Genomic DNA, 19,169 nt, shown 5'->3' with positions numbered 1-19,169 from the left:
TACTTTTTTTTTATAAAAGGTTTAGAGTTGATTTGAGATGGAGTAAACTCCGTTTCTGCTCCTTTGTAGTCTCTAATAAATGCTATTGTAGTTAATTGCTATTTGCGCCATGTTAAAATTGCAAAACTGAAAGGGAGAGTTATTTTACAACTTCAGTGAATAAATAAATTTTAAAAGCTCATGTAGCAACATCCTAATATTAATATGTATTAAAGATATATCAGTATGAAGAAAAAACATATAGTAAATAATAATATAATCTTTTATTTAAAATTAATAAATTTAATTTTTATCTTTATGTCTCCTTTCTAAAGAAATTCATTTAAAAATGCAGGAGTTAATAATTATTAAAAACAGAGTAGTATAAAAATACATTTTTTATTTTACCAATAAGACTTTTTTTCACTTTATGTGAGCAACCTTTTCTAACGTATTTTACTGATAAAATTAAGAGTTAATGTGAGATGGGAGTCAACTCCTTGGGCAGTTAAAAAGAAGAGAGTTAATTCCTTCTTTCTGTCATCACTTACTGTCTGTAATAAAGGTTATTGTACCTAAGTTTTATTTGTTCCCAGCTTGAAAAACCAAAACTGAAAGGGAGAGTTCATCTACAGTTTATCTCTGAATATTCTTTTTCACCACGAATGGCTCGATTCTCTGCTTCCCAAATGAAATTTATCAAAGTGCTGAGTCGGGGTGAAAGTGTTCTGGACTCGCTGGTAAGTCATCCACAATTTCGATTTTGCATGTATAAACTGATGTCCGAATCGCCTCTAATTTTAATCTTGTTTCACAGGAAATTCCTCCAATGTTCTGTAAAGAGTACGGGCATAAGCTGTATGAGGGTTTGAAATTGAGTGTGGGTGATATCTTTGAGGCGAGTGTCAAGTTCAATCGGCAGTCGGAGGTGTTGCTTGGAATGAAGAGAGTGTATGAGACATTCAAGCTTAAAGGCGGAGAAAGTCTGATTTTCGACTTCTCTTCTTCCAAGTGTGTGAGGCTATATATCATCGACACAGATGAAATGGAAGTATTTTACCCCAAACTGATTTTTCCCAATGGTTCTGTTCTGTGTCCTTTAGGTATGAAATTTCTTGGGTTCCATTTGTGTTGACATGATTATTATGATAGAGTGTTGAAATTGTACTTCCAATTTTGTAATTTACAGATCGTGCTTGTAAATGGGGTTTGAAGTTTGTTAAATTCATGACCTGCATGAAGGAAGTGGTGGACACAATTGTACGTATTCTTAAGTAATATATTTAGGAACCTCTTATATATAAAGTAAGTCTAACGGATTTGGGTTAATCACAGGAGCCTCCTGAAACATTTGTGGATGCCTTTGGTTCTGTACTAAGACATGATCTTACATATTGTCTGATCAATGGAGATGAGGTCCATGGTTTCTATGATATAAAAAAAAATAAGCTTACAGGATTTGGTGAAATTTGCAAAAGATATGGCGTAGTTGATCTTTCTTATTTTGACATGATGGTACTAACCTATGATGGTAGGCGTAAAATATATGTATCCTTATTTGATACTAATCATGTTGAAGTACTTCCTCCAAGCCGTGAAGGTAATGTACATGCAGTACATGAATTAAATTATGTAGTGTCTAAATAAAGTGACTACAAATAATTTGTTTCTGATTGTATGCTGAGAACAGGAATGAATTTTGAAGTTATGATTAAGCCATTCCATCTCTATGACTACTGTTATGGTGTGGTATGTGTCTGTTTGGTAGTTTTGAATTTATAATTTTGAAGTTATGATTAATAGAATCCATCTCTAACATACATATGTTATTGTGCAGGACATCCCAACAAAGTACAGAGTTGTTACGGATAAGTTTGGGCAGGAGGATTACATAAGAGTGTTTCATGGCGAAGAGTTTTGGATGCTACAAATCAGGAAGAGGATAGATTTGAAGCGCACCACAATTCATGATGGCTGGCTCCAGTTTAAAAGTGACATGAACTTGGCCGTTGGTGACACCTGTGTATTCCACAAACTGGTTGGTGAAGAAAACTTTTTCAAAGTGGAAATTATTAAGAGTAGTGCTAATTAGTATGTTGTTCTTACTAAAACTCTTACATCTGATTAGTATCGCAGAACATGTTAGTTTGAATGATTGTCTAATGTTTTACTCTCTGCATTTGAACTGTTATGATGGCAATGATATGAAAGTTGATAAATGCAGCGACAATAGTTGTTAATATTACATTTTCAGAGTTTACAGTTTGCATTCTAGATTAGATAAGATAATTAAGGTCAAGGGCTTAGATACCGTGTCCACTTGGTTTACAAAAGTATTGCGTAGCAGACCTTGTCTCAATTTGAGGCTTGTTCGTAGTCCAGTTGTGAGATGTTGTCTAGATGGTATGATGATCCTGAAGGCTGTTAAAATTTACAGGATGTTATGTAGTGGTACAATTAGTGTACGAAAGAAGACATATAGAATAGTTACCTGTGCAGTTTGAATATCTGATTGCGTTTCTTGTGCCTGTTCCTGAACGGTTGGTAAGATGACATCAAAACCAAGGGCAATGTTTGTAGCACAGTACACAGAGTCATTGTTATCGATGTTTTCTTTTGCTATCAGAAGCTGGAAAGTGCAGTTTTTCCCTTGAATATTTTTAATTATTTTAGGGAAAGAGTTGTCCTACAAAACCGGCATGTATGAGAACAGTAATACTAAATTTTTATCAATAAAAAAGTAGAATGTTTAGTTGGACTGACCTTGGTCTGAACTTGTTGCACAGTTTTCCCTAATAGCGTGCGCACTTCACGATCAAACAAAGTAACTTGGAGTCCTCCCGTATCATCAGAAATTACAGCAGAAATTTTGAATCTGTGCATATAAACCGAAAAGCTATTTAAAGTCTGTGTGATTTGTAATTTAGTAGTCTCACTTTTAGGTATGTATTGATATATTATGGATTCACCTTTCCAAAGGGTCTGCTACAATACGATTGCACTCGCTGCAACGGTGGTTTCTCCCATCGAGTTTGCTACAATCTGAGTAGCATGATGTACAATCATACTGTTTCCAATCTTCTGTCTCTTCTACAAACTTCAAATTTGCTTTGCATAGTACCTCATCCTATTAAAAATATATAATTTGTCAGAATCCTTCGAGATGTAATATTAGGACCAACTTACCTCATTCCTTATTCTTACATCTATGTATTGTGCATTCAACTTCTTGATCTGGTCTATTGTACACAGTTTGTAAGTCTTAGGCTTGGTTGTTGATGTCAAGTGTGAGAACTGAGGTTGATTTAACCTAAGATAGGAAGTAGCAATTGAAGGTCAGTATGAGATTAGATACAAAGTTAGTTTATATTGAGCACTTACATTTTTTTCAGGTTGTTGACACTGTGATGATCATAATTGATGTAGAATGTCGTAGGTGCGTAGTTTCCTAAGTCAATTTGCTCTGAAGAATAGAGTTAGTTATAGATTTTGGAACCGGTTACTGCCTATTTTAAGTTTATAGTTTGTACCTTGCCATGCGCTCACTTTTGCACTTGCGATGATAACAATTGTCTTCTCACCAGGGTGTGAGGTCAAGGCTGCATCAAAGTCGCGAGCCATTGAATCCCAGAAAGTCACATTGACTTTTTTCCTGCCACAACAAACAGTATGATTTATCCATAATTTGATTAGAAAATTGTGGGGTTTTAGTTAAGTTACCTCCCATCACTGATTTTGAACCTGAAGCTACAGTGTGGCTTCCCATTTCGCTCAGGCAACTCAGTAAACTTGCCTTCCTTACAAATTACCCCTAACACATCTATTAACAGCAGTTAACTGTTTATGTTATAGAAAATGTTGTAAGTTAAATGAGGCTGAAGTTCAGTATAATACCTGCCAAGTAAACATGTTGCGTTGCAAGCTCCTTTAGTTGGCTGAATGCTACGAAATCAAACATGTTTTTTGGAATGAAAAAATCTGAATCTTCCAAATCCTTTATTTTTGTATCATTTGTCAGAGAAATCTGTTTATCCATCCGAACAGGTCTATATTTATCCTTCTCAGTGTAATCCTTCACCTGGAATTTCTTGATGAAATAAATTTTGCCTAAAACCACTAATCTATTGAATTTCACTTCAAGCGATTGTGGCACATACGCTTGCATCCTACAGTTCTGTTAGATTTGATAGACTTAGGATTATTTAACTGACCCTTTCTGGAAGTGCTATCATACTCTTATAATATGAAACAAAATTTAAGTCTGGGCATTAAGGAACTGACCTTGGCATCAAGAAACATGTAGTTGTAACCTTTGAATGGTTCACCTAGTACAGTGATTCCCCTCCATTGACGGATAATCCTTACTTTGATTTGCCAATCTGTCCTCCCAGCTTTGAGATCTCTTAAATCATCACACACCACAGAGCTCATTTTCAGATTTGTTTGTTGACGTTGAGAGTGTTCTGTGTAGATATAGTCACTTTGTTTTGTGCTGTAGTTAATGTTGGTAGATAGATTAGTAATTGTGCCGTACTTTGTTAGGTGTGTTGTGTTAACTGTTTCAATAAGTTTGTGTGGGATTAAAGTGTAGAACTTATATAACTTGGTCTATTTTAATTTATGGAACTTCTGTCTATTTAATTTGTATGTCTTTTTAATAAGGTGGTCAGCATATATGCATGTACATGTGAGTTGAAAAATGAACACACGAAGCCATAGGTTCTATTTCATTAATGTAAATTAAAATCTGAAGTGCAAATTAAGTGGGTTCGATGAGCCACAATATCCAGGCTTACAACAAAATATAACTCCTCAGAGGAGTTGGAAAATGTAATATTCGTTCACACAGCGTAAAAGATTACAAACTGAGTTTAAGAGAGAAATAGCTAATATAGCTTCTCAAACCAAAATATATGAACATTGTCATCGATTACACCTGCAAAACAAAATGTAAAACATTATTAATAGCTTGACCCAAAAATGTTTGGAGAAAATTATTTTCATCAGCAAACCTACTTTCTCAATCTTAATGCTCTTCAACTTAGGCTGACTTCCAGGTTTTCCCGAGTTGTATTTCACAACTTCGTCTGTGTTTCGTGGCCTGCTCTTGTTTGTTGATGTTATGGTGGGTGGGCTGTTCAACTGCACATTTGATTCCTTTCCTGGGGTCTTTAGTATAATCAAATAGTGAGTCTCTACACATGTATTGGAAATAAATAAAGAAGAAGAGTAGCTTACAGCGTGTATTTCATTTGGTAAAACGGTTTCTGTAACTTGTGGCACTCCATTTGCTGCTGGGGAGTGAGTTGCAGAACTTTCCAAAGCCTCTGTTATGGTTGTAGCATTGAAAACACCACAACCTTCCTTTATGTTTGATTTAGTCAGGTGTATGGTGATTTGGTAGTTCTTCTTCTCTAAGTTTTTAAGCAGTGGAGGGAATTTGCTAGCATCTCCAACCTTGTCAATAGTTTGTAAACTGTGAATAAATGTTCTGTAGTAAGCAAAACGAATTTAATGAAATTTTTTCAGCAACTGTTTACCTGTTCTTCATCCACCTCAACATCATAAACAGTTTTCCCAGTTAGGCGGACAATTTCATTGTTTGGCCAGATAATTGGGATGGTCCCTGTACTGTCGGAGCATAAAGTGTATAGACTGAACCTGTTCCGGTTTTCATAATGCAAGTACGTCATCATACAAATAGAACAGCAAAAAAATTGAAGGAAAACACGTAAAAACCCAGAACCTCTTATCTGGCCATGGGATGACTCTTCCACAATTTGTTCCACTGCATTTATACTCATCATCAACAAATTTCACCATGGCACCACATCCAGTACAATGCTCGGAGAACCAATTTCTCTTCTCATCAATCTTATTTAATTTGACTTGACAGCATACTTGGTCCTGACCAAAAGAATGATTAGATGTTCAGCAAATATTTTGATAGTTGAATCGTAGTTTTAGATATTTTGATACCTTATCAAAGTCAGGTTTTAGATTTCTGAGCTCAGTGACTTTGATTATTGGTACTGCTACGATGACCTCCTCCTCCACATCCATTTGATAGAAATCTTCAGCTTTCAGCCTAACGAAATGAATGAACCAAATGATTCATAAAGACAATGGACTGAAATTAAAAGGAGCACAAAAAAAAATTTGAAATGAATATCACCTTTCCCTCAGTGCTTTGACAGAATGGTGTTCCAAGTTAAGGTAGAATCTTGTTGCCGGAAAGTTGGTTATATAAACCTCCCCTTAAATTGAAATATTGATAGGTGTTTAAATCAAAAGCAGTCGTTACTCTAGAAATCTATTTATAGTCTACTAAATGTATAGTACCTTTATATTCACTAATCTTTCCAGATCCAATAACAATTATGATTGGGAGTTCAGTACATTTTTCTTTTGCATTTAGGAATAACTCTCCAAAAGCATTAAAGAAAGTGACCTTAACACTTTTCCTGTTGGATTTGGACATAGTTAGATTGTTAAAATGTAAAGCATTTATTGTGTGGCACAGGTTGTATATGGAGTGAGCATTGTACTACATATATATGTAAATCTATAACATACTTTCCATCTGTTATAGTGAATTGAACATGTGATTTTTCATCAGTCCCTTTGGTATAATTAATCCTTTCTGGAACATCATGTATCACACCCAACACATCTGCAAAAATAAATACGTGTGGGGTTAGATTCTATTATTGAAAGAGACATATGCTTGTCTTGTACTGTCACAAAAAGTACCAGTCAAGTAACGGTTATCTGTTTTCATTGATTCCAAATCTTGGAGCCTAAATAGATCAAAGCTGTGATATGGTATTGGTAGACCATGACTCGTGTTTTTTTTGAAGATTGTTTCTGCAGTGAAGTAAATATGTTTTTCATATCTTACAGCCCGGCTTGTCTCGTCTCCATTATAAACATTAACCTTGAAGTTTTCAACAGTGAAAATATCCCCCTCGTCCAGTTCATCCTCAAATTTTGGAGCTAGTTGTGCACTGATGAAAGCATGAATACGCTCGCTCTACAGTGAAGAGTAACATATAAAACAACTTATTACACATAATGTGGTTATAACAAATTGAAGTGAGTGTTAGGATTCATACCGAGTCATCGAAGAGGAGAATGTTGTAACCTCGGAATTCGCCAGTACTTCTCGTTATCCCCTTCCAAATCGATTGTGCTCTTACTCTTATCCTCCACTCTGTTTTGGAATCATTCAGTGTGTTAAATTTATCATACTTAATCAAAGCCATTGTTTGGAAGATTATCGTTTTGGTTGAACAACAAAAAGTAACCTAACTCTCTGCTTATCTTCTTTAAAGTGATTGTGTGGCTGTGGACAACTCAATTATTGTACGATCATCTATACAAAAGTAGTGGCTTCCACTGAAAATAAAAAGAAATTGGACTTGGAAACTTGTACAACACAATTCTAAAACTATCCTCTGGGAGTCCTTAAAAAATTTTGAATTAGTTGTAACTTGACTGAAAATTTGGTGACAATCATTTTATTCAAGGTGGTAAAATTTAGAGGAAACAATATAATTAGAATGCAAGTAAAATGATATGTATTCATGCATTGGCTGCAAAATTTGCCATCAGTTTGTAATAAACCAAGTCTGCTGACCTTTGACAGAGGTCCACCAAAAATATCAAAAAACCAACCAACAGTTGGTAGTTTGTCCACAAAATTCAAAGGAAATATTACAAATACTTAAGAACTGGGTACATTATAAAAAACCTCCTTGTACACCACATTCTGTGTTATATTTGTGCTATTACCCAGTTCATCATTGCAGAAAATCCGAAGGCCTTGGGGAGATGTCACCCTACTAACAGCGACGTAAAACTGTCCATGTGTGAATGCCCCTTTTGGAAGATAAAGACCAACTCTCTCTAGTGACTGACCTTGAGACTTGTTAATGGTCATAGCGTAACAGATTTGCAAGGGCATCTGTTTCCGGCACATCTTGAATGGAAGCTTTGTCTCCGTGGGAGAAAGTTCCATCCTTGGAATGAAATGCCTTGTTTCTTTGAAGGCTCCAGAAATGACTACACACTGTACACAGTGCTTAAGGACCATTGTGATCATCATCCGAGTCCCATTACATAAACCGAGAGTTTGGTTTAAATTGCGCATCAACATAACAACAACTCCCACTTTTAGTTTTAGTTCATGAAGTGGCAAACCTGGAATATTGATTGCACCAAGATACTCAGGTGGGAAATGGGCAGTTTGTTCGAGCGCAGTGCCGGGAAAATCTTCAGCACTATCAACACTGTAATATGATGACATTTCACCAGGGATCTTGTCTACTATGACACTATTAACATAACCAACTGTAAGATTAGTTGGTGTTAATATTGACCTCTCACTTAAATAGTTGGAATTTTGGAAATTGTCCAAGAAATTCGGGAAGGTGCTGGTCAACATTTCATCAACAGAATTGTCAATATCAGGATTGCAAAATTGTTCAGGGATCAATATGTCATCTTCCATGTGTCCATCACGTAAATGCTCTGGCAATTTAATCTTCCCGTCACCTACATCCAGAACCCATTTTGCAAACTCACTAAGTTGCTTCACTTCTTCTTCATTCTGTCCTTTATTAAGCCGCATATTTTGTTTTAATTGGAACACAGTAGCAAGCCTCCAAAGCCTGGACCTTGTAATGCAAGCTGCAACAATCTCTGCACGTGAGGCCTGGGGAATGACAGGTAGAATTTGACGTAGATCGCCACCTAAAACAACGGTGATACCTCCAAATGGCAACTCAGAAAGACGGCTGTCAACAGATTTCATAATGTCTTTTAGAGACCTATCAAGACATTCAAAAGTATATCGATGTTGCATCGGAGCCTCGTCCCAAATGATCAACCTGGTCCGCTTTAATAATTCAGCAATGTCAGATTTATGATTAATAGCACACATGGAATATTCATCAAGAACTATTGGTATCTTGAATCTTGAATGTGCAGTTCGACCACCAGGCATTAAAGTTGCTGCAATACCGGAGGAAGCCACAGGAAGGACAATATGTCGTTCAGACCTCAATTTAGAAATTAACGTCCTCCATAAATAGGTCTTGCCGCATCCCCCACTGCCATAAACAAAGAACAACCCACCTTCCTGCTTCTCAATTGATTCCATAACAGATGTATATACTTGTAGTTGTTCTTTGTTACACTTTGAGATGAGATCATCATATTCATTCTTCATTGCAGCCATATCATAGCTTGTCTCTTCAATAATCAGATTGTTTAGATTGCAGTCGAGGTAGGAATTAGGAGGTTGAGGCATTTGACTGAAATCTTTAATTGATTTACCAATTGACTTCAACAGATCATGAATTTCTGCAAGAACACAAAAAATTTATAGAAATTTGCAAATTCTGAATTTATATTCTGCATTAGTAATTAGACAGTAGGAAGTTTATAGGAAAGCTTACCCGCCAATGCAAAGAACTGTAATTGTTTTTCATTAAGTGTGAGATATGGATTTTCTGTTTTCTTCCTCTGCTTCATTAAGATATCATCGACCATGTCTTTCCAGTGGCTGTCCCATAAGGATTTCAAATCAGAAACTTTACAGTTTACCATAATGTGTACAAACAGTTCTCTGATTTGTGGTGGAAAGCCGCAACTGGAACATTGTTTCATAACTTGATGCCATTCTTGATCGTCATCAAGGAATCCATATTCTTTGCAAGCCTCATGATAGTTGGGAAAAACTCTCCCATTCACAGTTCTCAAACACTTAAAAGAAACTGCTCCTCTAACTCTGGTCAGCAACAATCTGAGAAACCATAATTCTCCACTGCTATGATGTGTGTATGCTAGACGACCAATTTGCTTCCCTCTCTTTCTTGCATTCCAGATTTTATCAGAATCGTTCCACACATAATGTTGTGGAATTTCATCATATAGGTATTGTCTAGCATTAGGATCACTGGCATTAAGAATAAAGTAGGCTTCTAGCTGGCTGGGTTTATGTTTTTCTCTGGCAGCTACTTTGTTCAGCGGTTCATTTGATCGAAAGGTGACACTTTTATTTCCTGGGAGATGAAATGATAAACGCAACACAGACAGAGAACGATAATGTATATTAAATCCAAATATCCTATATGCAGCCTCACACCCACATATATACCTCCCATCAAAGAAGGACTGTATCTCGTCTTCGGGTTCATCTAAAAGCTCACCCTTATCATTTCTCCTTTTCTTCCCTCGAATTTCAACAGTGGCCCTGTCGTGGCCTTTAAGACAATATTTAAATAAATACTTCAAGCTGCGTGCATGAGCACATACCTCGACATTGATATGGCATTGGTATTTAACCAAGAGGGTTCGATTGTATGGGACAACCCACTGGTTGTCAAGTTCGGCTTTGCCTTTCTTCACTGTTACTCCTGTGCAACGACGTTTGTAGATGGGGAAGCCAGATTGGTCAAAAGTAGTGGAAGGAGAATACCTAAAAAAGGGTTAGTTAGTTGACACATATTCTTGTAACAAATTTAAACAGTATGGCACAATCAGTGGATGACTTACTTCTTTGGGAAGTGTCTAGAACACTTCTTCCCTTTCATACATTGGCACTTTGGATTTTTGTGACCGCATGGACCATGTATCATAAAAGCCTGAACAGCAGCATGTCCGACGGGATCCTTGGTAGGATCTGGGATTTCAGCGGAGACAAATTTGTCCACGTTATTTTGTAAGTTGTGCTTCGATGCCGAGTCCAACCAAATTAACATATGGACGTGTGGTAGGCCTCTTTTTTGGAACTCGACAACGTACATAACTGTTATCATGGAACAATCACCACAGTTATGAACTCATAAAATCTCTACAACATTATTAATATTTACTTAGTGAAAATACCTCCAAGACAGACTCCAAATATCTGATTCTTCTTGATATCTTCAATCAGTTGGTCTAGTTTGAGCCGGAAGACACGTGCTATGACATCAGGAGAGTTCTGAGGAGTGCAATGTGGTAACAATTTCATCATCTGCAATATCTCATCCCACAAAGGGTTGGTAGTCATCGTCAGGAAGATGTCCGGGTGTCCAATGAAGCGACATACGGCAAGAGCATCCTGGAAATTTTGTTGCATGTACCTTCTCGATCCAACAAATCCAGCCGGGAGAATGAAACCTTTGCCGACATTAGATGTTTCTGAATTACCAACTCTAACAGAATCCTTTATTTTGTTATATAACTCAGTACGCAGTGTAGTTTGATGAGTGCGAAACCACCACAATCTTGCCTGCTCAATAGTTGAGAATGCGTCGACCACATATTGTTGATACAGTCTACCACCAAGCCGAGGAGTAATTCCTGTAATGGAGGAATACAATATTACAGAATGAACAAATGAATGAATTAGAGTAAAATATATTAAATTTACAGGAGTATTACCTTCATTGGTTCGAACCTGAAATTTATATGAGTAATATTCTTTCATTGAGATCATTTCACGATTCTTGCTTTTTCCATTCTCCACTTTGCCAAAAGGGATATTCTTATGGAAACCATCACCTCCAGCAGGAAACAGGAGTGGATACTGTAGGGACATCAACTTGGGATGAATGTCAGAAATCCTTTCTAGACCTCTTTGTTTGGAATGCAGAACAATATCACGGGTACCGTCAGTATCATCCAAGTCACCTATCATGATCCCTGCAACTTCATCAGATGGTCCTACATTGTTCACACGACCACTTTCAGACCTACAAACTTTGAGTGTTATCTCTAATTCAGTAATCTTATCCTGTTCATAACGATCACGGTGGGTACGGAACTCCTTCACCAGCTCATTTGTTTGGTCAAGCATTTTAGATAAACCCTCAACAATCTCAACATCAACAGGATCACCATCTTTAACGTTTACCCATTTCAGCCGATTATTAATCTCATTGTGGGTGTCATATATGTAGAGTTGACAAAATTTAGGATCGTTACCCTCATCTGGTATAAGAGACCCAAATAAATGGTGATTTTGTCCATTTAATCGGTACACATACGGTGCTCCACCATTATTAATAGTATTATCCACTTTACCGCCGGTTGAAGTGAATGCAAACATGCTGTTGTACAATCGCATACCATCCCGAAAGCGTTTCCCTTTCCTTTTATCATCATGCAGTTGCCACATATATGAAGGGGTTCTTGGTTCTTTGGGAAGATTAACTTGTCCCTTAGCACAGCACAAAGAAAAGACAGGTTTTCCTTTTGTTACCTGCTTGTTACATCGCTCCTCCTTCCACATCCATGCTTTACACTTGTCACATTGGTATGAAGGAGGTCCCAAGGTAGCATACTCCTTGACAACTACAACATAAAGATGCAAAAATTCATAAAATGGTTGAAGATGTTTTAATATAAATTGATTAGGTGCTGAAACTGTCATATAAACAGAATGTACCATTTTCAGCTGCTTTTTGAAACTCATAAGCACCAAAATCTATATCATCATCCCCGTCCTCTGCAACACATTAAAAATTAATAATATTATATTAGGCCAAATTATAAGATGTGTTTATAATAAGAAAAGATTCCATGCAAGAAATATAGTGTAGGAGATTTGTACATACCATCCGAGGAAAACAAATAGGTACCATCTTCTTGATACCTAAAATAGTTGTCATTCTCTTCTGTGTCACTATCTTGTACCTGTTCAGTACTGAAATTCAAATTTTTAGGAGTTATAGGCACATCCTCTTCACTGTTGTACATAGGCTTCTTGCCTTTGTCTCTACTCTGTGTCCTAACCGTGGATTCAGATGTCAGAGGGGTAAAACGTACAAAACCATTCTCTTTATGGTGTATGTCGGGAGTAGTGGGAGAACATGGAATTTGAGAAGAGGCTGAATTCCCTCCTCTCACCTTTCGTTTTAAAAAACTGTCATTGGACGACAAATCCCCAAGCACTACTCGTTTTTTGACTCGATTTGTGTCACCATTCTGTTTATGGTGTATCTCAGGAGTGGTCTGAGTAATTTGAGAAGAGTCTGTGTTGGCAGCTCTCATGTTTTGTTTTAAAAAAATGTCATTGGACGACAACTCTCCAAGTATTACACGTTTTTTGACTTGCTTTGTGTCCTCTATTATCGGATCACAATCAATCACAGATGATATGTCCGGGGTTGATGGAGAGAACCTGACTCTCTTCTGGTTTTTTTTATTATTTGAACCACCTTTTTGATTAAAGTTGACATGTTTACCTGCAATTCTATTTCTTAGTGAAACAACTAACATATATCATTATACGAACAAAACAATAAGCAAATAAACCTGGTGACAGAGGATGTTTAACTCCCATCTTCGGGGTCATCATACTCAAGTCATAATCACCTACGATAAGTTAAACATCAAATTTACACAACAAAAGTGATTTACTGATTTATGAATATGAGTAATATTTTTAATAGATAAAACTCACAAACTCTAGACAGCAAATCAGTGTTTTTGACATGGTTCGGATGACACCTTTTACCAACATCTGAGTGATAAATATATCAAACCATTTCAATTAATAAACATGTGAGCACTGACATATTCCTACCTATAATAAATGAAGTTAGAAAAAATCACCTCCTAGGCTATGTGGCATAATCGAATCTTCAGGCAAACACACATCCTCCCCAACTGTAACTTGAACCAATAAATGTGAGGAATTAATTAATACACAACCAACAACATTTCAGTGACAGATTATAAATATCCTGTTTATAAATGAGGTAAAATCAGAGAACAAAAGCTGGAGTGTGTACCACGCTCGTCCTCCTCACGTATCAAGTCTTCAAAAGAATATGCAAGCCTGGGTTCTGTATTCTCCTTCATCATGGATAAATCGTATTTAACTGCGAATGGATTGCATTTTGTATGAAGCCAAAAGATGAAACTGCGAATGGATTGAAACGAAGAAGACATGCTTGAGAAAAATCGAGCGACTTACAAACATTGAGGCTTTTTGTTGATTCACTACAAAAATCACCATAGTCTTGTGGAATACTCGTTCCTCCATCCATTCGCTCGCAAGTTTGTAAGAGGCGGCAATTTGAATTTGTAAACAAAATGTTTCAGCTTTGAATTGAGAAGATGTTAGGTTTAGTGTGATTTAGTGTGATACTCTCTCAATCCATCGACACGTCACTGTGGTGGATGTGGTGGACGGTGGATTTGCTCTGCTTTTGGGAAAGTAGCTGGCTTGACAGTATGTTTATATTATTAAATTCAAAGCTGATACACTTTTGTGAGGAGGGAAGCTGCACTCCGTATATAATCAGTGGCAAGGGATGTAGATACGTATCTTTTGGGGAGGGCTTTTAGTCATTACACCCTCAAAGAGCCTTCAGGCTTTATAATATAAATAGATATCCATATTCCATTCCATATATTCTTAATGCATGCTAGTGAAGGCTCCAAAAATAATCCTAATTTTGCCCGTTTTGTTTGCCTGCTCCATCCACCCGAGACCCGCTAACCCATCTGCCCAGCACAGTTTGTTCCTTAATTTCTGCCGTTCAATTCTCTTCCTCTGAATTCAAATTTCCAATCATGTGGATTAACCTTGATTATCATACTGATCCGCGCTGGAAAATTCTACATTTAGCATGCTGTTGATCTCTTCCCACTCTTTAATCCACTGTTTCATTTACTCTGCTGAAAACCATTATTGGCAATCAGTTTTTATCTTAATCAGCAAGCCATGAAAACTGCTGAGAGTGATTCATCCGCACCGGGTATGCTTTTATATGATTGATTTCGACATCGCTTAATACAACTTTCTACTCTTCCATCATGGAAAGTGCACGTAATCAGGGATTCATGTTAGACTATGAATTTTATCTTTCAAAATTCAAACTGAATTTCTTTGCTTGCTGTCAAAGGCTCCAGATAAGATAGTTTTTCTAAATCTTACGCATTCCAAATAAGAATGTTTAATCTGATTCTTTCCTTTACCATTAATTTCAGGGCTTCAATCGAATGAGCTATAACCAAACCAGGGGATTCGATATAATCAAGGCTTCGATTTACGTTTAAAGGTACATCCTCTTTCATCTTATGTATTGTGTGTATATTTGTGCCTTTGTTTTGGTTTGTTTGTAGATAATTTCTCAATATCGATTTTGTATGTTGATGCATTTGTAAGTTTTGAATGACCTCTGGCCTCTTCCTTAGTCTCTCGCAGCTTGGCCTCTGTCCAAACTCTTTCCTGTGGCTGTCTATAAGTCTCTTCCGAGAAACTTTGGTAAAACTCTGGATTCGGCCATCTATTTCATTTCGGTTAGGACTTTTCAATTGATTATAGGTATTGATTTAAGGCTTCTTCAAATTATGGCTTTCTTAACCAATTGCTTGACTGCGATTTACAGGTCCTTCTGATTGTGTCAAATTATCTCTATCGTTTTGACCTGTTAATGTTGTCACAGTCATCAGTAGAACTCCGCTCGCTAACTACCACCAGGATTTGTCGGGAGCTTTCAGTGCTGCTTCCAGTGAGACTGTAGAAGGTACCGGCAATAACTATGTATTATTTTGAAGCTGTTTTCGATTTTGTTGATCTTGGCTGAAAATAAATCTTTGTACCCGTTAATGTATTTTGGCCAAAGCGACTTCCCACAATGTTGCATTTGTAATTTTTTTGACATGCTTAGAATGCATATTATAATCTCAAAACAAAAATGATGATTATTTTCAATTTATTAATTTCACCATTCTGTCTATAAATAAAAAAAAAATGATGATTATATTCTATGTTAAGTTTTTTGTATAAGATTGTCTGTGGTCCATGAACTTTGTCGAGCTAAATGTTGCCGCTTTTGAGTGTAGCCATGGATAACTAGGGCATATGACCCATGCACTGAGAGACATTCAGAAGTTTATTTTAATATTGCAGAAGTCCAGAAGGCATTCCATGCCAACATAACCAAGATTCCTTATCCATGAAAAACTTGCATGTAGCTTTCAAAGTTTAGAACTTCTAAAGTATATCTTATATATGTTGTGAAGCATTTTACAGATATCTTATTTTGCAGCGACATTGTGGGGGAGTACTGAGCATGTTCTCCAAGAACCATGCTTCCTGTCTACCAGAAACTGATAGCTGGTGGCATTCAAATATGGGTTTTTTAGGTAAATATAGTAGTCTTCCTCCGCATATTTTTATCACACCTCTCAGAGGCCAACACAATCACATTGGTGGAAATAATGGGGATTCAAATGATAAATATATAAATTTAATTGGGTTGACATTTTAGGTGATGTAGATGTAACGTAATAAACACCAGAATTTCGTAATGCATTATACCACCAGTAATTGCCATAAGGTTAAATGAGGGGTCTGCTGGTATGGAATGTTTTTGAGGTAAGAATTCTTTCGAGTGGCTGTAGGTGTGCCGATACTGAGGTTCCACCTTTCAAGCAGCCACCCTCACACTGATCTTTTGATGTGAACCTGTCTTTCAAGCATCTTTGTAGGAGCATCCGACCTTTCATGTTTATTTTCTTTGTTATCTGAGGTTCCACGGAGATCAATAAGCTTTATCTTGGATTCTGTACACCTTAACATATCACTCATCACTGTCTTAGTAGCAGGAGTAGTGGACATATCCGGGACAGAATCAGTAGAGTACATTTCATCAATCTCATCATCAGTTCTATCATTAGCTCTTTTCAGGTACATTTCATAAATTAACATAATTTCTCACATTATTTTTTATCTTAGCATGTGTAGCGCGGGCATAACTCCATCACTGAAACACGAGTTTGTTAAATGTGAAGTTAAGTTTAGCTCGAGTGAAGAAACTTTAAAAGGTTTTTAAGATATTTTTTGTATACTTTTCAGGGACTTGCAAGCAAAACTTTTTTGTATACTTTGGTGAGATCACAGGACTTTGGGTCGGATTTCGTGACGGATGAAAAAAATACCCAGAAGGTAAGTAATTAGCTTTTCTGTAGTTTTGAAATAGTTTCTTGGGTTTGTTCATATTAATACACTTCTGTGAGCTTTAACATTGAGCAATACAAGACATGGACATTGCAGTGAAGTCGGCCATGTAGTAATTCTTTTCTATTTTTAGTGCATTGTTGTAGCCAGAAGCATATGTACTTAACTGTAGGATTCAGTAGTCATGCCAATAATCAGCTCATATTTTACTAGACTCGCATTCCCACACAAGACTCATGCGTTACAATCTTTTATCTCACAGCCTCTTTTATGGATTCCAAGCTCAGCTTCTCCGATAACAAGGAGAATGATACCGGTAAATTTTCAAAAATAATCTTCCCCAAAGATGGCATTGTGGTGTTTTAATCTATTTGTAAGCGTTTATTTTTGTTTAATTCCTAATCCAAGAATCTCCGATGCAGGTCGGAAACAATGCTGGACTAAAATTTCGAATGAAAATGCACTGGGTAATGTATGATTCACAGACATTGATTTTGTGAATATATAATATTATCTAAATAGAATTCCAACATTTATATAGAGCACACGCGAAATTCCCATGGTACTGCTCTCAATAGGTATCTGCATGATCGGATGATTAGGTATCGGATGATCGGATGATGACTATACAACAGAAGATAAACCTACCATTTGGGCTATCCAAAACTCATGATTTTAATGATATCAAAAACTTTAGAAGCCTGCTACGTTAAAAGGGGACGAAAATTTGCTGAAATGTATAGTCATGTATAGTCAGTGCAGATGTTTTTTAGTAAGCATAGTTCAACATTGAGCTTTCAGTATATGAGGTTTAATGAAAGTGAACTGATCCCGTAAAAAAACTTTTGACTCTACAAAAGACATGTAATTAGTGCAAATTTTTTGCCAAAAACATTTCACACTTGTCCTCCAATGCAGGCTTCTAAACTATAAAATATTTATATCGAGAATTCACATCAAGTCTTAAGTCTTATAATTCTCGTGGTTTAGACATAACATGAGTAAACTACTAATGAAAAAGATGTTTAAAGCTAATCTTTCCCTATTCTAAAGCAAAAGACCGCTGATGTCATCCAAGCTTATGTGTCAAGCTCTCATTTAAATGGATGACATCAGCATCCTTGTGTGTAAATTCCTCGTTACATCTCAATGCTTAAAATAATTATTCCACATAATTTTATCCTACTCCACTAATTCTCTCTTTGAGCTGTTCTTTAGCTTCACATAAACCAATAGTCTCGGCTCGTTGAATGCTGGCCCTCACTGTCATAAAAAGATTCATATTAAACAGGGTGACAAGTATAAGTTTCAATTCATGATTATAATTTATGATCGACAGCGACCTAGTATCCTGATTGAGCATGTATTTTCATGACTGGTGTTTAGAATAGTAGTAATAGATAAAAGAATAATGATTTAAAAGAATTGCTAATAGTAACATCATGAACAATTACCGGTAAGTGCAAAGCGTTAAAGCAGGCAATATAACATAGTCAATAGTAAATTTGTATCTGTTTAATTTATAATCTAGCATCATCTTATCATCTTAAGCAGAAGCGTAAAACTATTTTATAGATATAAATTGAACAATCAAGAAATAAACCATTTTACGAAGGGAAGCGAAAAGCAGAAAATAGGAAACAAACAATCACCAAAATGAATTTAAACATCAATGCAAAAACCCTCAAAGTACATTCAAAATCAAAAAACCCAAATCCAGCAATATTAGACCCCATGAGCGAAACATAATCAATACACATAAACATACAGTGAATCATTATAAGCACCATTGAGAAACCCCATATTTGAATATCCGAAGGGTGTTGGAATATGATTGAGGGGAGGAGAAGAAAGAACTAGAAGGGGAGGAATAAAGGTGTTGTAATGTACGGCTTGTGTTGGCGGGGGTAGAGGAAGAGTTTTGTCTGGTTATAAGAGCATATCGATCCTGGTGGTGTAAATTGCATAAGCTGTGGATTGCATGTGTTGCAGCTAAGAGTAAGATGTATTATATCCTTATTAAGGCCCATTTGTTTACCTCTTAATGCAGAAGGACTAATATCTAAGCGCTTCTTCTTGGACAAAATTTTTCCCTGCCTTATCATAAGGATAAAAATTCTAAATGAATAACTCAGCTGAGGAAATGTTATTGTTTCACGACGTTGTTATATGAGAGATTTTCTATAGTCAACAATTTTACTAAGTTAATATAATTTTAAAAAGA

The 19,169-nt window shown here is 36.4% G+C and overlaps 4 protein-coding genes and 1 long non-coding RNA gene across 11 annotated transcripts; 2 read left to right on the top strand and 3 right to left on the bottom strand.

The window, feature by feature from the left end:
• Positions 1 to 456: 456 nt before the first annotated feature.
• Positions 457 to 2,187, top strand: LOC135151124 (uncharacterized). The gene is made up of 5 exons (XM_064088718.1): positions 457 to 719; positions 797 to 1,082; positions 1,169 to 1,239; positions 1,315 to 1,728; positions 1,817 to 2,187. Exons 1-4 carry the CDS (start codon positions 645 to 647, stop codon positions 1,624 to 1,626), a joined length of 744 nt encoding a protein of 247 aa, XP_063944788.1. The 5' UTR covers positions 457 to 644; the 3' UTR covers positions 1,627 to 1,728; positions 1,817 to 2,187.
• A 147-nt stretch (positions 2,188 to 2,334) lies between these two features.
• LOC108212421 (uncharacterized) lies at positions 2,335 to 4,410 on the bottom strand. Its single transcript, XM_017384148.2, has 10 exons — positions 4,261 to 4,410; positions 3,874 to 4,153; positions 3,700 to 3,790; positions 3,510 to 3,631; positions 3,361 to 3,427; positions 3,166 to 3,289; positions 2,949 to 3,106; positions 2,743 to 2,854; positions 2,471 to 2,665; positions 2,335 to 2,400 (listed from the first exon to the last, which is right to left on the bottom strand). The coding sequence occupies exons 1-10, from the start codon at positions 4,408 to 4,410 to the stop codon at positions 2,335 to 2,337; spliced, it is 1,365 nt and encodes a 454-aa protein (XP_017239637.2).
• A 499-nt stretch (positions 4,411 to 4,909) lies between these two features.
• Positions 4,910 to 7,244, bottom strand: LOC108212422 (uncharacterized). The gene is made up of 10 exons (XM_064090012.1): positions 7,095 to 7,244; positions 6,733 to 7,012; positions 6,556 to 6,652; positions 6,322 to 6,443; positions 6,155 to 6,236; positions 5,959 to 6,067; positions 5,726 to 5,886; positions 5,520 to 5,640; positions 4,996 to 5,436; positions 4,910 to 4,915 (listed from the first exon to the last, which is right to left on the bottom strand). Exons 1-10 carry the CDS (start codon positions 7,242 to 7,244, stop codon positions 4,910 to 4,912), a joined length of 1,569 nt encoding a protein of 522 aa, XP_063946082.1.
• LOC135146765 (uncharacterized) lies at positions 6,154 to 14,136 on the bottom strand. 3 transcript variants are annotated; one of them, XM_064088702.1, is made up of 14 exons: positions 13,952 to 14,136; positions 13,767 to 13,856; positions 13,588 to 13,647; positions 13,436 to 13,495; positions 12,588 to 13,347; positions 12,419 to 12,478; positions 11,413 to 12,324; positions 10,873 to 11,331; positions 10,540 to 10,792; positions 9,441 to 10,462; positions 7,095 to 9,345; positions 6,556 to 7,012; positions 6,322 to 6,443; positions 6,154 to 6,236 (listed from the first exon to the last, which is right to left on the bottom strand). In XM_064088702.1, exons 5-11 carry the CDS (start codon positions 13,249 to 13,251, stop codon positions 7,706 to 7,708), a joined length of 5,010 nt encoding a protein of 1,669 aa, XP_063944772.1. In that variant the 5' UTR covers positions 13,252 to 13,347; positions 13,436 to 13,495; positions 13,588 to 13,647; positions 13,767 to 13,856; positions 13,952 to 14,136; the 3' UTR covers positions 6,154 to 6,236; positions 6,322 to 6,443; positions 6,556 to 7,012; positions 7,095 to 7,705. The 3 variants fall into 3 exon arrangements, with proteins under 3 accessions (XP_063944772.1, XP_063944773.1, XP_063944774.1); XM_064088703.1 differs by having other exon boundaries at positions 13,588 to 13,641; XM_064088704.1 differs by having other exon boundaries at positions 12,588 to 13,495.
• A 542-nt stretch (positions 14,137 to 14,678) lies between these two features.
• On the top strand, positions 14,679 to 17,548 carry LOC108214295 (uncharacterized). Of its 5 annotated transcripts, none has more exons than XR_010289634.1 (8): positions 14,679 to 14,825; positions 14,971 to 15,282; positions 15,372 to 15,509; positions 16,035 to 16,675; positions 16,844 to 16,933; positions 17,208 to 17,261; positions 17,368 to 17,412; positions 17,487 to 17,548. It is a non-coding gene; the product is annotated as an uncharacterized LOC108214295 (long non-coding RNA). The 5 variants fall into 5 exon arrangements; XR_010289633.1 differs by having other exon boundaries at positions 14,683 to 14,825; positions 14,971 to 15,509; positions 16,035 to 16,131; positions 16,390 to 16,675; XR_010289632.1 differs by having other exon boundaries at positions 14,693 to 14,825; positions 14,971 to 15,041; positions 15,178 to 15,509.
• Positions 17,549 to 19,169: the final 1,621 nt, after the last annotated feature.

Source organism: Daucus carota, chromosome 3, assembly GCF_001625215.2.
Source record: "Daucus carota subsp. sativus chromosome 3, DH1 v3.0, whole genome shotgun sequence".
Classification (NCBI taxonomy): Eukaryota; Viridiplantae; Streptophyta; class Magnoliopsida; order Apiales; family Apiaceae; genus Daucus; species Daucus carota.
Note: the sequence above shows the minus strand (reverse complement) of the source record. Positions and strands in the feature narration are given on the sequence as shown.